Here is a 20,931-nt window from a genome sequence, read left to right as displayed (position 1 = left end):
AAATGAAGAGACAGGGGAGGTGCTGCAACATTCAGTCACGTCTACAGCGCGGAAGTATGGCTGCTGTTCCTCTGTCTGATTTAAGTTGCTCAGCATTTCCTAAAGTATACTGTAGTACTGGGAGGGAAAAAAAGAAAACATTCATGTACAGTCAGTGGGTCACGGTTACAAGTTCCTGTACGTTCAGGAATCCGGTTTCATAATGAGCTTCAAAATGTTTTTATAAAATATGAAATTCGAGGTAGTACTAATGAACTATCGAGCTTGACTATCCTTCAAGCTCTTCCTTCCAGCATAAGCGATATAATGATGAAGGAAGATCTAATGCACATACTGCAGTGAAGAGTAAGGTCCCTGAGCCACACTGCGGAGGCAGTGTCAATCTCCATACGGGTTGGACTATTCTTGGTGCTGTTCATACTTTTTCATGGCTTGACTGATGGCCTCCAGCACGGGGTAGGCAGTTTGTAGGGACCTGAGGGGAAGAGAAACATCAACTCAGCGAAAGTGGCATGTTTTACATCATTATTTCCAGTTCGTACATAAAATATAAACATACGAAGGACGTTACGAAACTGAAGACATTAATGCAGGTTACTTCTAACTTCATCTTTACACGTGGTCTGCATCAAGGCTGAAGGTACAGCTCAACGTCAAACTGTCAAGCGTTACATAATATACACCAAGAGGCAGCTTTTGGTATGGGAGGAAGATGTTAGATGTACTTAATGTAAAACAATAATTACTTTTACCTTGTTTCATGTTGCATAAAATCCTTATCTTACCTTACCGTAATCTTTAATGTATGCTCAATTTTTTAGGGTAAAACGTATCCCAGCTTAGCACATGAAAGGTTGATAAAAGGTTATATACATTTTGAAAACCATATTATCCGAGTAATATATAGAAAATGTTGTCCTATTCTCCTCTAAGTTCACCCACAATGCCAGTCCACCCACTCATATCCACACCCACACTTACATACACACACCCTTCTGAATAATGATGAGAAAGAGAGAAAGAGAGAGAGGCGGTAGTTTATTATATATATATATATATGGGGTAGGCGGTGGCTGAATCGGTAAAGAGGCGGCCTGCAGTCCTAATGGACCCAGAATCCAATCCCGGCTGGGGCAGGGAACAGTTTAAGGATTTGAATTTCCTTAAAGCAGACTTTCCTGATCTACCAGATGACCCGCCGATATGTCATAAAAATACCCCCGCTAATACCAATATACCAATCCTGTATAAGACAGCCCTAGCATGTAATCAATATGGATGGTGGGTGTTAGCGACGAAGTGGTGACATGTGGAGGTATAGGAGGACTACTAGGCCTTGGGATAGGTCACTGCCCCCGAGAAATAGGCCATGAAGCCTTTGCCCAGAGTCGGCCACGTTTTATATATCTATATCTATCTATCTATCTATCTCTCTCTCTCTCTCTCTCTCTCTCTCTCTCTCTCTCTCTCTCTCTCTATATATATATATATAGATAGATAGATAGATAGATAGATAGATAGATAGATATATAGATAGATATATATAGATATATATATATTCTAAGGGGGTGGTTCAAAGTTCAGAAAAAAATTATTTGTAAAGTTATTGCAGTTACCCCTGAACAGTTTGTTTTCTGTGAGGCCCCAGTCACACTACAGGTACTACTTATCGCAAACCACCCGTGACCTGCAAGTCGTGGGTGGTTTTGGTGAGGTTTACGACTGGTCTTCGTATGTCTAGGTCTAGCCGCAGGCCACCATGGCGACCATAAAATCGTCGCTAGGTTTTTCGTGCTGCATGAAAAACCTTCCTGCGACCACCGATGTCATGGCACGGAAGCCGCCCGGTGGGTGGCTGGACTGCATCTGGCTGGCCTACGGACTGCGACTGGTCGGTGACACCTGATTTCTAAGCGGTGGTTGCCATCCGGATGGAGGCTGGTCGCTGCCCACTCTGTGCAGTGGCTATCCACACTCTGTCAAGGCAACGACTGGACTGCGGCAGCTGCCGTCCACAAGCCTCCTTTCCTGGGTGGTGGTTGAAGTCCGGCCGCCGTCCAGCCGGCAAATGGTCGAGCGACAGGTGGTGGGCTGGACCGATACCAGCCACCGGCCAATCCGCAGCCGGTGTCGGTGTAGTGGCGGCCTAGAGGTCGCGGTCTAAACTGCGACAGGATGTGGACCAGCCGCCGTTTGTTGGCGGCCTGCCGACGACTGATCGGCCACCTGTCGGTATAGATAGATAGATAAATAGATAGATAGAGAGACAGATAGAAGCAGGAAGTCAAATGATGAGAAGGTGTTGTGTCTGCGAGAATCGAGCAGTGCTAACATGCTTACACACTCTTAACACTGAGGAAAGCTGACGACAGCGGCCAGTAAGGAGATGATGCAGTTAGCTGTCAGCAGTCCTCTCGTGAACAAAGATCCACGAGGAACATACGTGACACACCCCTGCTACACCAGATTTTAGGAAAGAGAGCTCAGACGGAGATTAGCCTTAGAACAGAGAGAGAGAGAGATAGCGAGACAGGGAGGTAGCTACCCGGGACTTATACTCTTTCCATGTGAGAAACCTGTTTAATATTTCTAAGACAAATAAAAATAGTCCCATACTATTCTTTACCTCTCCCGTCACTACATGACATCTGGTGGGGAAACTACTACAAGATATAAAGCCGCTCGACCACAAGTCTAAAATATACGCCTCTACAAGCAAATACAAAGTCGCTGCTTTATGATACAAAGTCTTTATGACCTGTGTGTACCTGGCCATGGTCGCCATTCGGCCGCCCACTGGATGGACGCTGAACAGACACGGAACGACCACCAGTAGCCGATCGGTGGCACGACTGCTCGGAGACCTCCGTGGTCGGGAACTGGTTTCACAATTTTCAGGTTTGCGACAAGTCGTACCTGCAATGTGACTGGGTCATAACGGAGCCAGAGGAGCAAAGTCCATTTTCTTCGGGTAGTATTACATGGCAGGGTGTTCATATATATTCAGTATATTTAAAAATAGGGTGACTGACCAGACGGGCATATGCATCAGTGGGTGGCCATTACACGGGTGTGCATAATATATTTTTATATATTTTATATATCTGGAGGCTCTAAACACGATTTTCACATGTCATCTAGTATTACAGTAGGACGGTATAGACTGCACTGGTGGTAGGGCACAGGGCTGGCGGGTGCAAATTAAAACGAGTTATATTCTCCTGGTTGGTTTTAGCGACTCAGAGACAAAACCGTTTATTGGCCGTTCCCTGGAAGGGTCCAGCAATAATGTAAAAAAAAAAACACCATGCGGGGGTGACGGATAAAATGGGATGTTGGTTCTTGATCTAAAGTCAAACGCATAGGGTGGATCTGAACAAAAAATCTCAAAAGCTATTGTAGAAAACGTAGAATCGCCACGAACTTCACATACTGAATTATCATTAACTCACCTGTAGAATCATCATCGTCGTTACCTACTAGATAGAGAAAAAGGATCACCACCAGCCTTACCTGTAGTATCAATGCCAACCTTACCTCTAAAACCATCAAATTTCCCTCTAGAGTCTCATCCGCATCTGCAATATCCCCAAGAACCTCACTTAAATCATAAAACTTACTCACAGAATAGCCACCAGTCTTACCTACAGAGTCAACATCAACGCCTGTAGAGTTACCACAGCTTTACCTGTAGAATCTAAACCTCACCTGCAGAATCAAGACCAACTCCGTCTGGAGAATTATCACCATCACCTACAGAATGGTCTGTCTCACTTACAGATCACTACCATCCTCATCTGTAAAATCATCAACCTCACCTGTTGAATCTTCAGTCTCTCCTGTAGAATCATAACCTCGCCTGTAGAATCACCGCTAACCTCACCTGTAGAATCATCAACCTCACCTGTAGAATCAAAACTAACTGTTTATATAATCAAAACTAGCCTCGTTAGTGGGATCATCCTCACCTGTAGAATCGCCACTACCCTCAACCTACAGATTCACCGGAGTCAACTGTAGAATCATGGCGCGCCTCACTTGTAAAATACCAAGAGCAGAATCACTGGCTTCGTCTATAAAATCATCAGCCTTACACAGATTCACCTCTCACCTTGCCTGTACAATCTTTACCAACGATACCTGCAAATCACCATCAACCACACCTATAGAACTACCACTAACTTCAACTGCAGAAGAACCACCGACTTCACCTGTGGAACAAGCATCAACCTTGCCTGTAGATCAACCACCAACCTCACCTACAGAACCATCAACTTCAACAACTGTAGAATCACCATCGACATCGTCTATAGAACCCTCACTAACTTGCCCGTAGAACCACCACCTAACTCAGCATTATTAAATGCATCACCCACCACTTGTAGAACCAATATCAGCCTCACCTGAAGAATCACCACTAACCCCTCCTTTAGAATCACCACAGACATTACCTGTAGAATCAACAAAATTCAACTGTAGAAGTGTCACGGACATCACTTGCAGAATCATCACCAATTTCATCGGTAGAACCAACACCAAATTAGCTGTAGAAGCAACGATGGCATCTGTAGAATCACCACAAACCTCACCAAAAGAACCACCATCAAATTCAACCACAGAAGCACAAAAGGTATCATCGTAGAACCACCACCAACCTCAGCTATAAAATACCAGCAACCACACCTAGAGCATCATCACTAACCTAACCTGTAGTCATCAACGCCATCTGCACAAATCCATCATCAGCCTCACTTGTCATATCGCTGCTAAGTTAACCCCTCACTGACTCCTTCACCGCGATGAAGTCCGTTTCATTTTTCTTTCCATCTCCACATAATTTCATTTTGATAAGAGATTTTTCGGACTGTCGAGGGTGAACTTAATATCAATAAATTTCATCGCTACTAAGTGCTCTCCTAAGCGGAGTAAAATAATCTGGTTGTAAAAAGATTAGATAAGTTACAAGTCATTTGAATCAAGGGGTTGAAGAAAACATCTTGTAGACGAGAAGTTAATGAAGGTTTTATCTGATCGCATTTCTTCAATAATTCCCTTCTACGTTTAATAAAATCGTCTGGAGATAACACCAATACAATATAAATTAGGTCCTCGGGGTGAAGGATTAAGCACTTTACCTGCCGCGACCTCCCTCTCACCTGTATTCGATGAAGTTGTCCAGGGCAAGATCATCCTTCATGTCCCAGGCTTTGGAGACGAGACCGGCGAGGGTGGGCGTGAGCATAAATGAGCGGCGACTGGAGGAGGACGCGAGGAAGATCACCAGTAGGTCGTAGAGAAGGATGGCCCCCGCGATCACCAGCAAGATGGCTGCGACCGTGGTGAGGTCAATGGAGGAGAAGGCTTCTTTGAGCTGGGTCTTGAACAGCTTGAGCCCCGCGTTGAAGTCTCCCACCACGCTGGACACTTCGGAGGCCACGGCAGGCATTTTTGTGACGGAGGGGAGGGGTGCTAATCGAAAGTAATGGGAGCTGGGGATTTCTTCAGTAGGGACGCTTCGATTAATGATGATTACTTATGTGGTCTGCAAACAGTGTAAACTTAGTGGCGACTTGTGAAAGATGATACTTCTGAACAGGACTCCGGTGATGGTAAGGTAGGACGCAAGGGACGCAGATGACAGCAGAAATGTAACACCTCTGTAGCAATCGATGCTGGCTCTGGGACAGGGTGAGGTTGATGCTACAAACTTTCAGTAATGCTGCTGGGAAGGACAAGGGTGGACTGGTAACGCGGTAGTCACACCCCGTCATATATCCGCGCACCGCAGTGAAAGGGAATGGAGGACTCGAGGAGGGAGGTAGGGGCGCAGGAAAGCAGGGAGGGAGGCAGGCAGGAAAGCTGGAAGGGAGGGAGAATGGAGGCGGGGGGGAAGGTAAAGGTAAGGGTGGAAAAGAGGGGGATGAGGAGGCCAGATCCGGGATGGGCAGGGAAAAATAAGGAGGGGGAGCCGAGGTAAGAAGGTATGGGAGAGGTGAGAGGTCCGGGAGTGAGAGCAGTTTCAAGGGCAGTTGTGTGGGAGGGTGGGGGGGGTGGGAGGCGAGGGAAGGGTGGGGAGTGTCGCTTAAAAACATGATAGATAAGCGAACTTAAAATTACGTATCACTTTCCCTTGGTCCGCAGTTATAAATTCTGCTATATATGGGCGTTAGTTCCACGTATTGCCTACCATCAGTGAGTCATATATTATAATGAAGTCAAATCGTTCACTACGTCGATTTTTGTACTTCATTTGTGTCACCTCCAGACAAATATTTTTATCTTACGATACGCTTCCCGAACTGGAGAGGTTAAACAATGTCTTCATTTAACCATTCAGTAAGAACGGTTTCTCGTAATCCGAATAAAACTGTCCTTCACAAGACTTAAAATTTAAGTCGTCATCGTAATGACAGAGATATAATAAATAAGGAAAAGGAAAAATGACAAGCTAAATATGACAGTAATGAATGCTACTGTCTGTGTATAACACGGATACGGCTTAAGATTATATGATAATACAATTAGAAATTATAGCCACATATTTCTTCCTATGATAATACAATTAGAAATTATAGCCACATATTTCTTCCTATGATTATGGGTTTGAACTACATTATAGGTATTTCTTAAATTCCTTGAGAACTATTACAGATACAATATGAAAACACCATTAAATATCAGCACATTCAACCTCTTCAAGGTATTAAACCTTCATTAGATGCAGATAATTAATCGTCTGGCGATAACAAGAAAAAATACAGAGGCGTGTTCGTACTGGAGGAGTTCAGCGAAATAGTTACTAACTTTTCATAACGAGGAATTCTTCGTAAGATTAATCAAATGTCAACGGCAAAAAGAATCAGCCAGAGAGAGAGAGAGAGAGAGGTCCTCGTCCAGAAAGAAAAAAATGTAAGCGAAACCATTAGTTTATATCAAGGTAAGAATAAAATACAAAACAGAGAAATCGCAACCAAAGAACCAGAGTGACAAAACAAGCGAGGTGGATGGGGGGAATGGGTTGGAGGGGGAAGAGGAGGAAGGGGACAGAGGGAGACAGGAAAGCCATGAGAGGAAAGCCAGGTAGAGAGCTCTGTTTTCCTGCACACCTGTCGTGGTTTTTGTGAGGCTGGGTGGGAAGGTTGTTGTATGTCCCGTCCGTCATCTGCTACTGCGGCTCTTGCGTCACACCACAACCTGACACACATTAAACACGTATTAGAGAGAAACATTACACACACACACACACACACACACACACACACACACACACACACACACACACACACACACACACACACACACACACACACACACACACACACACACACACACACACACACACACACACACACACACACACACACACACACACACACACACACACACACACACACACACACACACACACGTATGTCTGAGGTGCTTTTGACTGGAATGGAGGGAAGATATACGAGTATTTGTATTTGTTGCATTGTTGTCATTCTATCTTCTTGACCTCTCAATAAAGAAATTGTCTCTATTTTATGGGACTCGTGATAAGACATCTTGAGATCTTTGGTGTTCCTTACTCACCAATAGCTGCAGTTGTGCATGGATTACACGACCTGCATGTGTACTGCAAACCCAGCCCATTCTTTGAGATTGGAGGATCTCATACAGTACTACAGTACGATATATTGGCAACAGCAAAGGCGTTTTTATGATCTCTTGGTGGACTTGTGGAAGGGCACTGAATCAGCAACACTAATTATATCCCAGGAATAACTTCCCTTGATACACAGGGTTTGGAACCTACGTACAAAAACAATAAAGATGTAGTTATCGACTATAGCACAACTACCTGTTCTATTTGCCTCTTTAGACATTGCCTAAATCTCTATCTCACTATTTAATAATTTTTGTGTGGGCTTTTTCAGTAAGTACACTAAAATTCCACAATTGGATAGCAAGAGCTTGCTGTTTGGCAGCACACCATTTAAACAGGACGAAATCGAATATTTCTGTTGAGATATGTACAACCCACTTTGTTCGTTTTTATTGCATCAACCTGTTTAGTACAGTGGGATGTCTTCTTTTCAGTCTGGCAAGTTCCTTTTTTTTTTTTTTTTTTTTTTTTTCTACAGGGAAGGCTTTTTGTAGTGAAGAGGGTTAAAGTAAAAAAAAAAAAAATAACAGGTTTCATGGATGCAGTTGTAGTAACTATCACCTGTGCATCATTGGTCTCTTGAGGGAAGTTCTATCCTGTAACACAGAATATCCTTAATTTTCGCAATAAAAAAAAAAAAATGTTGCCAATTTACCTTCCCTTTGCGTATCCCAAATATACGTTACTAATCAACAGTTTCTCAAGTAAACCGATTCTCATTATGATCCGTGTCAGAAATATTTATAAATTTCCCCCTGCCCTACATGTGTACTGTGTATTGGTTTGGGCCGATGCTACTCTACCTCATCGGCCTTTTTGTCGCTGCCAGGGGAACCACAGCCTTCACGTCCCAGTAACACAACTAAGCCTCACACACACATACATTCCTACCACGGATAATTATGACCAGTTCCCTACACCATAAAATTGAACCATTATTCGAAGTATGATTTAGCATAATTGATCGAGTTAATGCATCATAAGCGTAGACCTACCTGCCCATATTCTGGAATATTTTCTTAGTATTTCTCTCTCTCTCTCTCTCTCTCTCTCTCTCTCCCTTTTTGGTAATTTAAAATCAGGACAGTCTCAGTCTATGTAACATAAAACCGTACTATTTGGACAATTACCAAAAATTGCAAAACAAGTAAGTATTATATAAGTCTACACGTTATCAGCATAGCTCCCCGTTGCGTCAGAAGACACTCCTCAGGAATGATAGCTGAATAAACACAATACAAATATGCTGACTTCATCACAGCCAATTATTATGAATTTGTAGCCTACAGAAACTTGTAGGTATTATTATTATTATTATTATTATTATTATTATTATTATTATTACTATCCATCCATCCATCATCCAATCCTACATTGCCCCATAAGGAGCGTAGGAGCTCGGCGCTAGGCAGTTGGTCCCGACATTTATGATGAGAGTAACCAGCCTCACTCATCCCGGAGTGGCATTACATGAGCAATCAACCTCAACCACCGCTTGGATATAAACCTTCACCGGCTCAATCGGATTGGAGAGCAATAATTACCCATTAAACCACCAGGAGCCAAAATTTGGTTATATGGTTACCACCCAGCGTAGTAAATGACTTCCTGGTGTAGAGGAAACCATTTGGCTTGTCACTTAGTGTAGAGTCACCCACAGGTAGAAGGAAGAGGAAAGAATGAAGGAAAGAAAGACAGAAGAGGGAGTGTAAAGTTACCCGTAGGCAGACGGACAAGGAAAGAATGAAGGAAAAACAGAAGAGGATGGAAGGAAAGAAGGATGGTGGAGAGGAAAGAGCAGACACCCGACAGCAGCACTACATCGAGTGAGTGGATGGTGGGCGCCCCCACCTACCACAAATTATTATTATTATTATCATTATTATTATTACATTAAGTGTATTGTTTTATATATATATATATATATATATATATATATATATATATATATATATATATATATATATATATATATATATATATATATATGTATATGCTGTACATATATATACTGTATACATATATATACTGTATATATATATATATATATATATATATATATATATATATATATATATATATATATATATATATATATATATATATATATATATATATATATATATATATATATATATATATATATATATATATATATATATATATATATATATATATATATATATATATATATAATGGGGGCACGATTAAGCAAAGCGTGGACCTTGTTGGAAGGACACAGGTCAAGAATGGTAACAGTGGAAATAAGTTATCTGAGAGGAGCATGCTAAGTTACATGGAGAGACAGACTGACAAATGAGAAAGTGAAGGAGCGTTATTGTGCAGATGCGGATGTGGTGGAAAGCGTTAGGAGAGCTACAATGAGGTGGTTTGGCCATGTGGAGAGGATAGAGAGCGAGAGACTAACGAGGAGACTGTATGTGAGAGAGGTTGAGGGGGGGGAAGGGAGAGGGAGACCGAGGATGAGATGGAGGGATGGGGTAAAGAGGTATATGAGAGAGGAGGGTGTGACCTGGGGATAAGGATGAGAAATAACAGGAGACAGGACGACATGGATGGGTTTTGTTTGTGGCCATCCCTTATGAGACTAAGGCGTCTGGTTATAGATAGATAGATGATTAAAAGAAAAAAAAGAAAGCACGAAAGTGGGAGAAACCATCATCGTCATCACCAAAGTTCAGAGCGAAATGAAAATGCTTCCATTATAATACCGTCGTTCAGATTTTTTCTAAATAGTGATTTTATTTATTTTCTAAAAAGAAAATCACTTAGCAACTGAAAATTACCTTTACATAAAAAGCATCTATTATCGTACGTCGAATGAGTGCTAGGCTTCAGGGAAAGGAAAATCCAAATCTTTGTCCATAGTAGGAGAAGAAAGCTCATTTATTTTACATCAGTACAAGGAGATGATTGCTGTAGTACCTGCCGCATGGCCACACCCAACTGTATGACGGTCGAGTGCTTAGTTTGTATGGTTCTTCTGATGTTATTAGTAAATCACTCATGAATTCCAAATTAAACAGCGTCTATAGCAACCTGTTATTGGTTCCTCTCAGTCCACTACATTCATATAAATTTTTGCAAACACGAGAAACGTTGGCTCTCTCAAGCAGGTTAATCTACTCATTAACTATTTGGCAAATATCCTGTAGATTATGCCCTGTGGGTGTTGTCACTCCTCCTGTAATATTCTACCGAATACCCTTACATCGATAACAAGGTCCTCCGAAAGTCAAAGAAAATATATTCAACGACCACCATCTAGATGTTGAAACATGCAGATCTGCAATACGTTAGCCCCTTCGGTACGACAGATCTTTCCTAAACTAGAGATAAAAGTCTGCAGGTAGCAAAATGAAATGAAAAAAATTAATCAGTGCCCTGTAAGTTAATGGAATTTATATATATATATATATATATATATATATATATATATATATATATATATATATATATATATGTGTGTGTGTGTGTGTGTGTGTGTGTGTGTGTGTGTGTGTGTGTGTGTGTGTTACAGGCAAACTATGAAATTTGTCATTTCGTGAAATGCCTATTCAGTTCGTGAAATGAGTGTAAACTATGATGAGTTAATTTAGATTTCGTTAATTTTGTCTGCTGTTTGGTTAAGCTGGGATAAGCTAGGTTACAGTAAGTTTAGCTTAGGTCAGGCTAGGTTAGGTTAGACAGTTTTAGATTAACGCTTAGTTGTGTTATGCGTTCATCCCATTTCACCTGACTTACCTTAACCTTACTAATCTAGCCTAACATAACCTAAACTTAACCTAGATTATTCCAGCCTAACCTAAACGGAGTTTAAATTTGCCTAACCTGATTTCAATTAACTCATCCCAACGTGCACTCACTTCACGAATTGATTAGGCATTTCACATAATGCTTATTTCACAGACTGCCCCTAACCCTCTAATATATATATATATATATATATATATATATATATATATATATATATATATATATATATATATATATATATATATATATATATATATATATATATATATATACACGTGTGTGTGTGTGTGTAGGTGGGGGCGCTCACCGTCCACTTACTCAATGTAGTGCTGCTCTCGGGTGGCTGCCTTATCTTATCTTCCTTCCTTCCCTCCTCTTCTGACCTTATTTCCTTCATTCTTTTTCTCTTCTTTCTGCCTATGGGTGGCTTTACACTTCCTCTTTTGTCTTTGTTTCCTTCATTCATTCCTCTTCTTTCTGCCTATGGGTGACTCTGAGTCTACACTGAATGACAAGCCATATGGTTTCCTGTACACCAGAAGACCATTTACTACGCTGGTAGGTACCTATATAACCAAATTATGGCGCTTGGTGGTTTAGTGGGTAATTAAGGCTCTCCAGTCGGATTGAGCGTGGTCAGATCTATATCTAAACGATGGCTGGGGTATATTGCTCACATAATGCCACTCAGGGATGAGTGAAGCTGGTCACTCTCATCTTAGATGTCAGGACCAACTCGTCTGGCCCCGGGCTCCTATGCTCATCATGAGGCAACACAGAAGTAGTCGATATATATATATATATATATATATATATATATATATATATATATATATATATATATATATATATATATATATATATATATATATATATATATATATATATATATATATATATATATATATATATATATATATATATATATATACTTGTTCAGCAGTGGATTTGCAGTGGCTGATCATGTTGATGAAGATGATGATGATAGATAGATAGATAGATACGTATATAGATCTTTGGATAAATAGGCTGATAGATAGATGAATGTGTGTGTGTGTGTGTGTGTGTGTGTGTGTGTGTGTGTGTGTGTGTGTGTGTGTGTGTGTGTGTGTTTGGAGGGGGTGGGGCATCCCCATATACAGCTCCTTTAAATACAATACAGCCAAAGGCTTTTATCTCGACAACTCTCCTCTCACTGACTGCCTTCAGCCTCTCTCTCTCTCTCTCTCTGCTGCAGTGTTGCAACTTTACGTCTTTCTTATAGTCACTTCAGCGGATACTTTTTCAGAACTGTCTACTTGCATCCTTCTTCCACTAAGGCGGGCGTGTAGCACCCGTTTGACAGAACACTGTCACCCCTTTTCCGTCCAGCTCTTTAACGCAAGAGTTAACCGATACTCTCAGTGATTCATGCTCTATTGATTTGTTGCATACTGTACATGACCCTAATCTTCTAAGCGAAATATGTCCAGAAATCTCAAAGTTAATATACTGTACCTTGATTTTGGCTTTCTTATATTTTCCCTGAAAGGGACAACTTTGCAGACTCATAGCCATTAGCTCTTCCTTCTTTGCATAAAAATCAATATCTCTATCTCTATCTACCTGCCTACCTACTGTACCTATAGATAGATAGATAGATAGATAGATAGATAGACAGACATATAGATAGATAGATATGGATTGATAGACAGATAGATAGAGATAAATAGATAGATAATTAAATATAGATAGATAAAAATATAGTTATAGATTGATAGATATATGCGCACACACACACAAATAATATTTATTTACATATCGAACACTATAATAATGAAAATTGATTTCAGTCCAAGAAAAAGAACAGGCTGCATTAAGGAAAACTGCGTAAACGAAAAAAGGGAAAAAATAATCCAGGGTGAAGAGGTGAAATGGGTGGTGGGGGGTCTGAAAGAGAAAGTTTATCTTCTATGGAGGACAAGGTCAGGCAAGCACTCCAGGCAGTGTGGAGGCAGAGACAAACAAGGTAACGGAGGGAACATGGGGAGGGAAGGTAGGAGGGGGGGAAAGAGAGAAAGAAGAGAGGGAGGGATGGGTGAAAAAGACGGAGGGCGTCACGGAAAGAGGAGACTGCTGAAGAAACGAGAAAGAGAGAGGGATAGAGAGAGAGAGAGAGAGAGAGAGAGAGAGAGAGAGAGAGAGAGAGAGAGAGAGGAGTAATAGGAGTAGGACGATAGAAGTGAGGACAGGGCAAGGAGAAGTAGAAGAAAGAACAAGAAAGGAAGAAGAAAGATACTGGCGGGAGTGAGAGCAAAGTGTCCACGAAGAGAAAGATGGAAGAGAAAGACGAAGGAGAAAGCAAGGGAGAAGAAGAGGAGATAATGTGAAATAAAAGGCAAGGGAGAGAAAAGTGAAGGTGAAAGCAAGCAAAAAATAAGACATAGTGGTTAAGAAGAGGAAGGAGACGAGTACGAGAGAGAGAGAGAGAGAGAGAGAGAGAGAGAGAGAGAGAGAGAGAGAGAGAGAGAGAGAGACAGACAGACAGACAGACAGACAGAGACAGAGACAGAGGAGGGAGCAGCGAAGAGGGAGGAGGGCCAGAGGGGAAAAGAAAGGTGAGGATTAACTAGGCCTAACTTTTGCTTGGAGGGACCGAGCAAAAGAAGGAAGAAGTGTGGGAAAGGACTGAGAGGGAGGAACGGAAGGGAGGGAGATGGGGGGAGGGGGAGGAAAGGGAGGGACGAGGGTGGAGGACAGGGAGGGTAATCTGGGGTGAGAGAGGACGGGGAGGAGGGGGGGGGTTCGGGGGGCGAGAGGGGAGAGGTGGGAGTGGTAGGGTGAGTGAGGTGCTCAGACATGGTAAGAGAACCGTAAAAATACTTGATCCTGTGATGAGAAAATAAGATAATATTGGGAGTGAGGAATAGCGACAAAATGAGAATGGGTATGAGAAAGTGAATGAGTAAGTGTGTGAGAGTGAGTAAATGAACGTGTGTGAAAGTGAATACATGGGTAAAGAGAGTGCGAGGGGAAGGGGGGGAGGGGTAGATGAGGAAAAGAAAGTATTGGTGCATAGATTTGCATTACTGCCTTAGATTACATTGGTTCCTCTACCCATACGATGATACAAGTACATCGTACAAGCAGTCGTTAAATACTGTCCTTTGTTATGTTCCCTAGCCAGCGAACACATTCTGGTTTTTACTCTGACTACTGCCTACTACTGCAATGCTATTTCATTCATCACGGAACCGTCTGGGAGATAAAGGGACTTAGTATAGCTCTTGGGAAGATATACAGGGACAGACAACACAGTGTGGCAGACTCTCTCTCTCTCTCTCGCTCTCTCTCTCTCTCTCTCTCTCTCTCTCTCTCTCTAACTACAGACACTGAACACAAATCAGAAATTCATAGTGGAAGAAACAATCCAACTCTTCATAAAAGATGAAACTGTGCTACGGTGCAAAGGTGAAGATCCACTGGCAGGATTTTTAGCTTAATTTAACTTTCTTGGAAATGTCATCACTTCACTGAACGTGATATTCTAAAAATAAAAACTCTTTTGTGTCAAATCAGTAGCTAGTGTGTGGCTTTGGTAGTCTCTGATGCTAGTAGATCCTCATTTTGTCATTTATTGGTAACATTCAATCCTTTATCTAGTGCACAAAGATGTATAGTTTGAATTAATATTTCACATCAATCACTAAATTTAACAAACAAACAAACAAACAAAAATGCGAACGTCAATCCGCTCCCAGTAGCAAGGTGTCTGCTAGCTTTTCAAGCAAATGGCGAAGCATACACGAAGCGGAAGAGTAAATGAATGAGCTGTTGACTTCTTCACTGACCTAGCTAAGTTGTTTTGTACTTCCACCATCCGGTGATTGTGGCTAATGAACCAGATAGTTATACCTTTTAGTCTAAGGTGGGTGAGGTTCTGGTCGTGTGGTAAAGTATTTGTTCTGTCAGAAAAGAGGAGACTTTGATATTAGGCTGGGACAGGGAATGCTTTCATTATCTGAATTTCGTTAAAACAGATTTTACTGATCATCCACGAGACACTGACACCCCCGCTAGTATTATCACATCAGTCCTGAAAGAGACTACCCTAGCATGAATTACTCGTATGTATGGGCAGTAAGACGTAGTGTCGAAGTGGTTACTTGGAGGTATGTGACACGTAAGAGGAATATTGGGTTACAGGGAATAATTGTCACCGCAATGCCTAGGAATCGGAGGAAGTACAAAAAGAAGAAGAAGAAGAGGAAGAAAAAGAATAATGCGCGGGCGGGAGGTTGACTTTAAGAAGGTATCCATATGAAATTATAATGGGAGCCACTGATTTAGAGTAACATTGGACGAAAATATCGAAGTCTAATTAAATTTATATTATACAATCAGATATAAAATCAAGTTTCAGAAGAACTACATCAACCAGACCCCATATCCTTAAGTTACCCGTACCCCAGATTTAACTTTCGTTTTCGTTTTTGCATTTACCACCCCACCAATATTTTCCTTGGTTACGGCGTTTGTGTATATTTTTACTTAAGCGAACAGACTATTTTGCTGAACTGAGACATATTCTATCAGAGAAAAGTCCAGTACCTATCTCTATCAACTCCTTCATTACTTTGGGTGTTTCTAGGTACTTTGTCCAGACTAACACCTTACGATTTTGTTCAGTCAAGGGAAATCCCCACTGTCAGAGGGTTTATTTAATCTATTCTTTTCCTAAACATTACTCTTTGGTTATTTTTCTTAGCTGATTCTAATTTCCATCAATATCCCTAAACTGAGCAATATCTCCTGGAGGTTGAAAAAATAAACTAAACTAACCTAATAAGTCATCGTACTGACAGATAAAACTTCTAGTATGTTCATACCACATTTTTTGTTCAATATGCATAGCCCCTTCTGCCCGAGTAAGTAGTTTATATTTCATTCTTGCTACCACCAAGCAATTTCCTTCAACGATTTCAATCAGGTACTGAAAATTTTGATCAAGGCGTTGTCTAATCCATCCAGTGAAGTTAATGAACTCTTTAGATGCATAAAATAGCTACTAGCACAAAGAATTAAATACAAAATGTCATCACACTGAAGAGGTTAACAAATCTATGGTACGTAGGCTTGGTTTTTTCCCAGGTGAACTGTAATATTAGCAATTATCAAAGCAGCAATTTAAATAGTAATACATGTATCATCAGTCCTTTTATTTCTTTCATAAACAAAGTAATATATGATTATGAAGTACGCAAGCAATCTAATATACAAAAATCATATATATATATATATATATATATATATATATATATATATATAGTAAAATTAATGCAGTGAACACTCTCAACATAATTCAAATTTTCGGCCCACCTCAGGCCATCATCAGGTATTGGAATTAGCTACATTTGATTTCAGGTCTACACCTGAAATCAATGTAGCTAATAGTACTTAATGGTCTGTTTGAATCTATAGGTGGGTTTGGTTCGTTTGCTTCAGTTTGGGAGGGGTTGAAGTTTAGTGTTCGAACAGATGAATGATGTTTCAGTTGGGGGTTTGAGTAGTTTTCTTTGGGTCTTGTCTGAGTGATTCTTGGCATTTTTGTTTGAGCTTTTGTACTGGGAGGAGGGTTGATTTTACTTGCTTGTTTTATTTATTACATGTTTTTTAGTTTTATGGTTCAATCAAGTTCTGTTATTTTCAAGTAGTCCGAGCTGACTGTATAGAACAATTCCAATACCTGATGATGGCCTGAGGTGGGCCGAAAATTTGAATTATGTTGAGAGTGTTCACTGCATTAATTTTACTACTGTTCTGGAAGTTGCGATGTCCAAGATCGCCTGCAGATGTCTTACTTGATATATATATACTGTATATATGGCTTCTGTGGTATATATATATATATATATATATATATATATATATATATATATATATATATATATATATATATATATATATATATATATATATATATATATATATTGTTACGGAACAGAGAAAACTGTCCCGCAAAGTTCCAGGTTCAAAACAAAGAGGTAAAATTACAAGTTAAAGTTTAATGCTCAGACTAACAACAAAACATTCAGAACTCATAAGGATAATGTAATGGCAAAAAACAGGCTAAATATATGGTTAACTGCGATAGCCTCTATTAACACGAAATTAGCATGAGTAAATTTATCTAAGTCAGCCCTGTTAAAATGAGATACCAGATAATACTCAGTGAATGCCAGATATATTATTACAGATACAATATACTATTAATGATGGCTGACAATAAGAACCTTTACATAAATTACAAAAACCTTACTAGGCCTAAGAATTGAACCTCATGCTACACAGTACAAGAAAAAATGCAACAACAGTTATACTCAAATTACACACAGCTGATAGATGGCTGGAGACTTCCTGAGCACTCACAATAACAACTGTACAGGGGAGGACAGAGATGTGAACAAAATGAGGAGCAGATCTAAGTGGCAATAATGCAGAGACTGAGCTCATTATATAGGGGCCAGCAGAGCTTGATACAACTTGTAAGAAGGACGCGCAAATGAAGCAATAGGGGACAAAGAGCTGACAATCCTACTCTGAACAACAGAAAGGACGACTTACTCTCCTATAACGGTAGAAGGGGGGACTGAGGCAGAACACGCTCGTGATCAAACATGCAGCATACTGTGCGTTAAAATTACACAAAGGATGATGAAATCATAGGCTATATATATGGCTTCTGTGGTACAGTGTATATATATATATATATATATATATATATATATATATATATATATATATATATATATATATATATATATATATATATGGCTTCTGTGGTACAGTGGTATAGTGTGCATTTCGTACACGGGTGAACCAGGGTTCGGGCCCCGCCAGGGTAATAAACTCTGGGAGTGTTCACCCGGCCACGTACTGCATTGGCGGACACAAGGGGTGCTGTGGTTGAACCAGTGTCGCTTACTATAAAGTATGCTTGCATCCAGTCAGCTTGGGCGGGCCGATTACACTTGGTTCACAGACTACACACACATCCAGAGCCACTACAATTACACTTACAAGCACTTCTCGCCCTACATACAATCTCTACCAGACAGCCTAAGCCACTTGGTAGAGATACATTGGCTGTATCGTCCCAACTTCGGTTGGGGTAGGCCGGTCCTGCAGTAGATACTCAAACGGCTGATGATGATGATATATATATATATATATATATATATATATATATATATATATATATATATATATATATTATGGGAGGATGGTTGGTGCTGGGTCCCAGATGAGCCAGTTTCAATTTGATGGTTGAAATTCTCAAAAAGGGTGTTTTGGACCCTAATAAATGTCCTCACTGGTGTTAGTCAGTGCACGTGGAAGTTTCATGCGTCTTTGGTGAGAAAGAAGGGGGGGGGGGCGTTGTACATCTACAGTGCAATGGTAATTACTTTACTGATGCTCGGAACAAATGATTTCTTTTTTCTAAGCAGAATATGGTAATAGTTGTGGTGGTGGGGTGGTGGTGATGATGGTTGTGGTAGCTGTTATGGTGGTGGTTGTAGCTGTGGTGGTGACAGTAGTGGTGATGGTGGTAGCTGAGGTAGTGGTGATTGTGGTGGTGGTAGCTGTGATGATGATGGTGGTTGTAACTTCTGAGGTGACTGTGGTGTTGATGGTAGCTGTAATGATGATATGGGTGATGGTAGGCTCTTGTTCTCAAAAAACACCATAATTAGGAGGAATATGTAAATAAGACTACCAGACTTCTATACGTTTACGCCTGCATTTATACGAAAACTGTACCATAAAAATGTGAATGCATCTGATTACATAGCAACCTAATGTAGACAACATAACAAACTAGGTATGCAAGCTACAGACAAAAGTGGCCATTCATTAACATATGTAAATAAACAGGTATGTAAGATACGGATAAAAATGGCTAAACATTTATACGATTATATGTAATATATAAATAAATGGAATACTGAATGTTATCCTAAAAGGATAACAAATAGTCATTTATACTTCAACTTCAAGGTAGTCAATTACCTGCTTTTTATGATTTTTTTTTTTTTTTATTGCTGCTCTTTAGGGTCCAGATTCACAAACATACTTTCAAATAATTCCTTCTTGATAATCAGATTTTGATCTCCAAGAAAAAACAAGAGGCATAAGAAATTCTATACTCCCATTGCTTTGTCCCTTCTTGCAAAAATAAAATCTGCTTGATGATATTTTTCCTCTGTTCAGTTCTACTATCTTCGTGTCTTTCTGGTTAAAACAGGTCATGGTTACGAGAGACAGTTGATTACCCTTATATTTGTGAATCTGGGCACTGATGTGTAACCCTGGTAAGGTGACTGTCGTCAGATTTCAAAATTTACGCACCATATTTATATCATGCAGTTTCCTGTACACCAGGAAACCACTTACTACGCTGGGTGGTAACCATATAGCCAGATTTTGGCGCCTGGTGGTTTAGTGGGTAATTACGGCACTCCAATCGGATTGAGCCGGTGAAGGTTTATATCCAAGGGCTGGTTGGGGTTTATTGCTCACATAATGCCACTCAGGGATGAGTGAGGCTGGTCACTCTCATCTTAAATGTCAGGACCAACTTGCTTAGCCCCGGGCTCCTACACTCCTGATGGGGCAATGTAGGATTGGATGATGGATGGATGGATAGATCAGCAGACATTTTCATTGACTTCGTCAATAAAATGACTTCTTTTATTTTCTCATTCTGTATATTTGTTATGACCAGCCGATTAAAGTCAGTACAGGGCTATCCTCACATAATGGAGAAATCACAAGCAATTACAATAAAACCCTTCAGGAGCATTATATTCATCTAACCTCTAGACGATTTTATTTGGCTTAAAAGCTACCTCACATATAAAGAGGTTGATAAAAAAAAAATCAGTAATGTCAGGCTACATAATATACTGGGCACATGAGAACGAGAGAAACCCAAAGGAATATTCTCTTCATTAGGATATGTCTTCTGGTTTCCTTTAGTTTACTCCTGAATACCCTTATACGATCTCATTTAACAGCTGAATTATCTTTTTTACGGAAGGGGTTATTGAAACCTATATCTACTCTTCCCCATTTAAAAAAAAATTCCCTCCTAAGCAAGATGAAATCATGTGAAACTGCGAGAAAAAAGTATGTCAAAATTCTTGAGATTAAATCCATCACGGCCTTGCTTATATAAATACAGCAATTCGATGTCTGGTTAGAGAAGAGCATTATTTTCAGCAAAACATTATAGCGGGATTATCGCCGAGAACACACTGTGTATTAACTTCAGTCACGTTTTTGTTACTTTCGGTGTAATGGAAATTATACATACTGGTGCACATTACATAGTAGCAGATTCAATTGGGTCAGTAGAGATGGTCATGATAACCGAGTCAGAACAGTCAGTAAAGATGGTCGTGGTAGGTTAGTCTAGAGTCAATAGTCTTGGCCGTTGGCAGCTGGTCATAGTGGCAGAGCCAGTAACG

At 40.3% G+C, this 20,931-nt stretch overlaps 1 protein-coding gene across 1 annotated transcript; it reads right to left on the bottom strand.

The window, feature by feature from the left end:
* Nucleotides 1-399: 399 nt before the first annotated feature.
* Nucleotides 400-5,446, bottom strand: LOC145390183 (uncharacterized). The gene is made up of 2 exons (XM_080265204.1): nucleotides 5,157-5,446; nucleotides 400-475 (listed from the first exon to the last, which is right to left on the bottom strand). The coding sequence occupies exons 1-2, from the start codon at nucleotides 5,444-5,446 to the stop codon at nucleotides 400-402; spliced, it is 366 nt and encodes a 121-aa protein (XP_080121330.1).
* Between the last annotated feature and the right edge of the window lie 15,485 nt (nucleotides 5,447-20,931).

The sequence above is a fragment of the Coenobita brevimanus genome, chromosome 14 (assembly GCF_032717465.1).
Source record: "Coenobita brevimanus isolate Jiangsu-jjx chromosome 14, ASM3271746v2, whole genome shotgun sequence".
In the NCBI taxonomy this organism is placed as follows: domain Eukaryota; kingdom Metazoa; phylum Arthropoda; class Malacostraca; order Decapoda; family Coenobitidae; genus Coenobita; species Coenobita brevimanus.
The sequence above is the reverse complement of the archived record's forward strand: the minus strand, read 5'-3'. Positions and strand labels throughout refer to the sequence as shown.

What these genes read in the sequence shown, in the direction of transcription:
- LOC145390183 (XM_080265204.1), bottom strand. Translation starts at nt 5,446, where the DNA reads ATGCCTGCCGTGGCCTCCGAAGTGTCCAGCGTGGTGGGAGACTTCAAC. An exon ending in GACAACTTCATCGAATACAG is followed by an intron (nt 476 to 5,156) that starts GTGAGAGGGAGG and finishes TCTTCCCCTCAG; the next exon opens with GTCCCTACAAACTGCCTACC.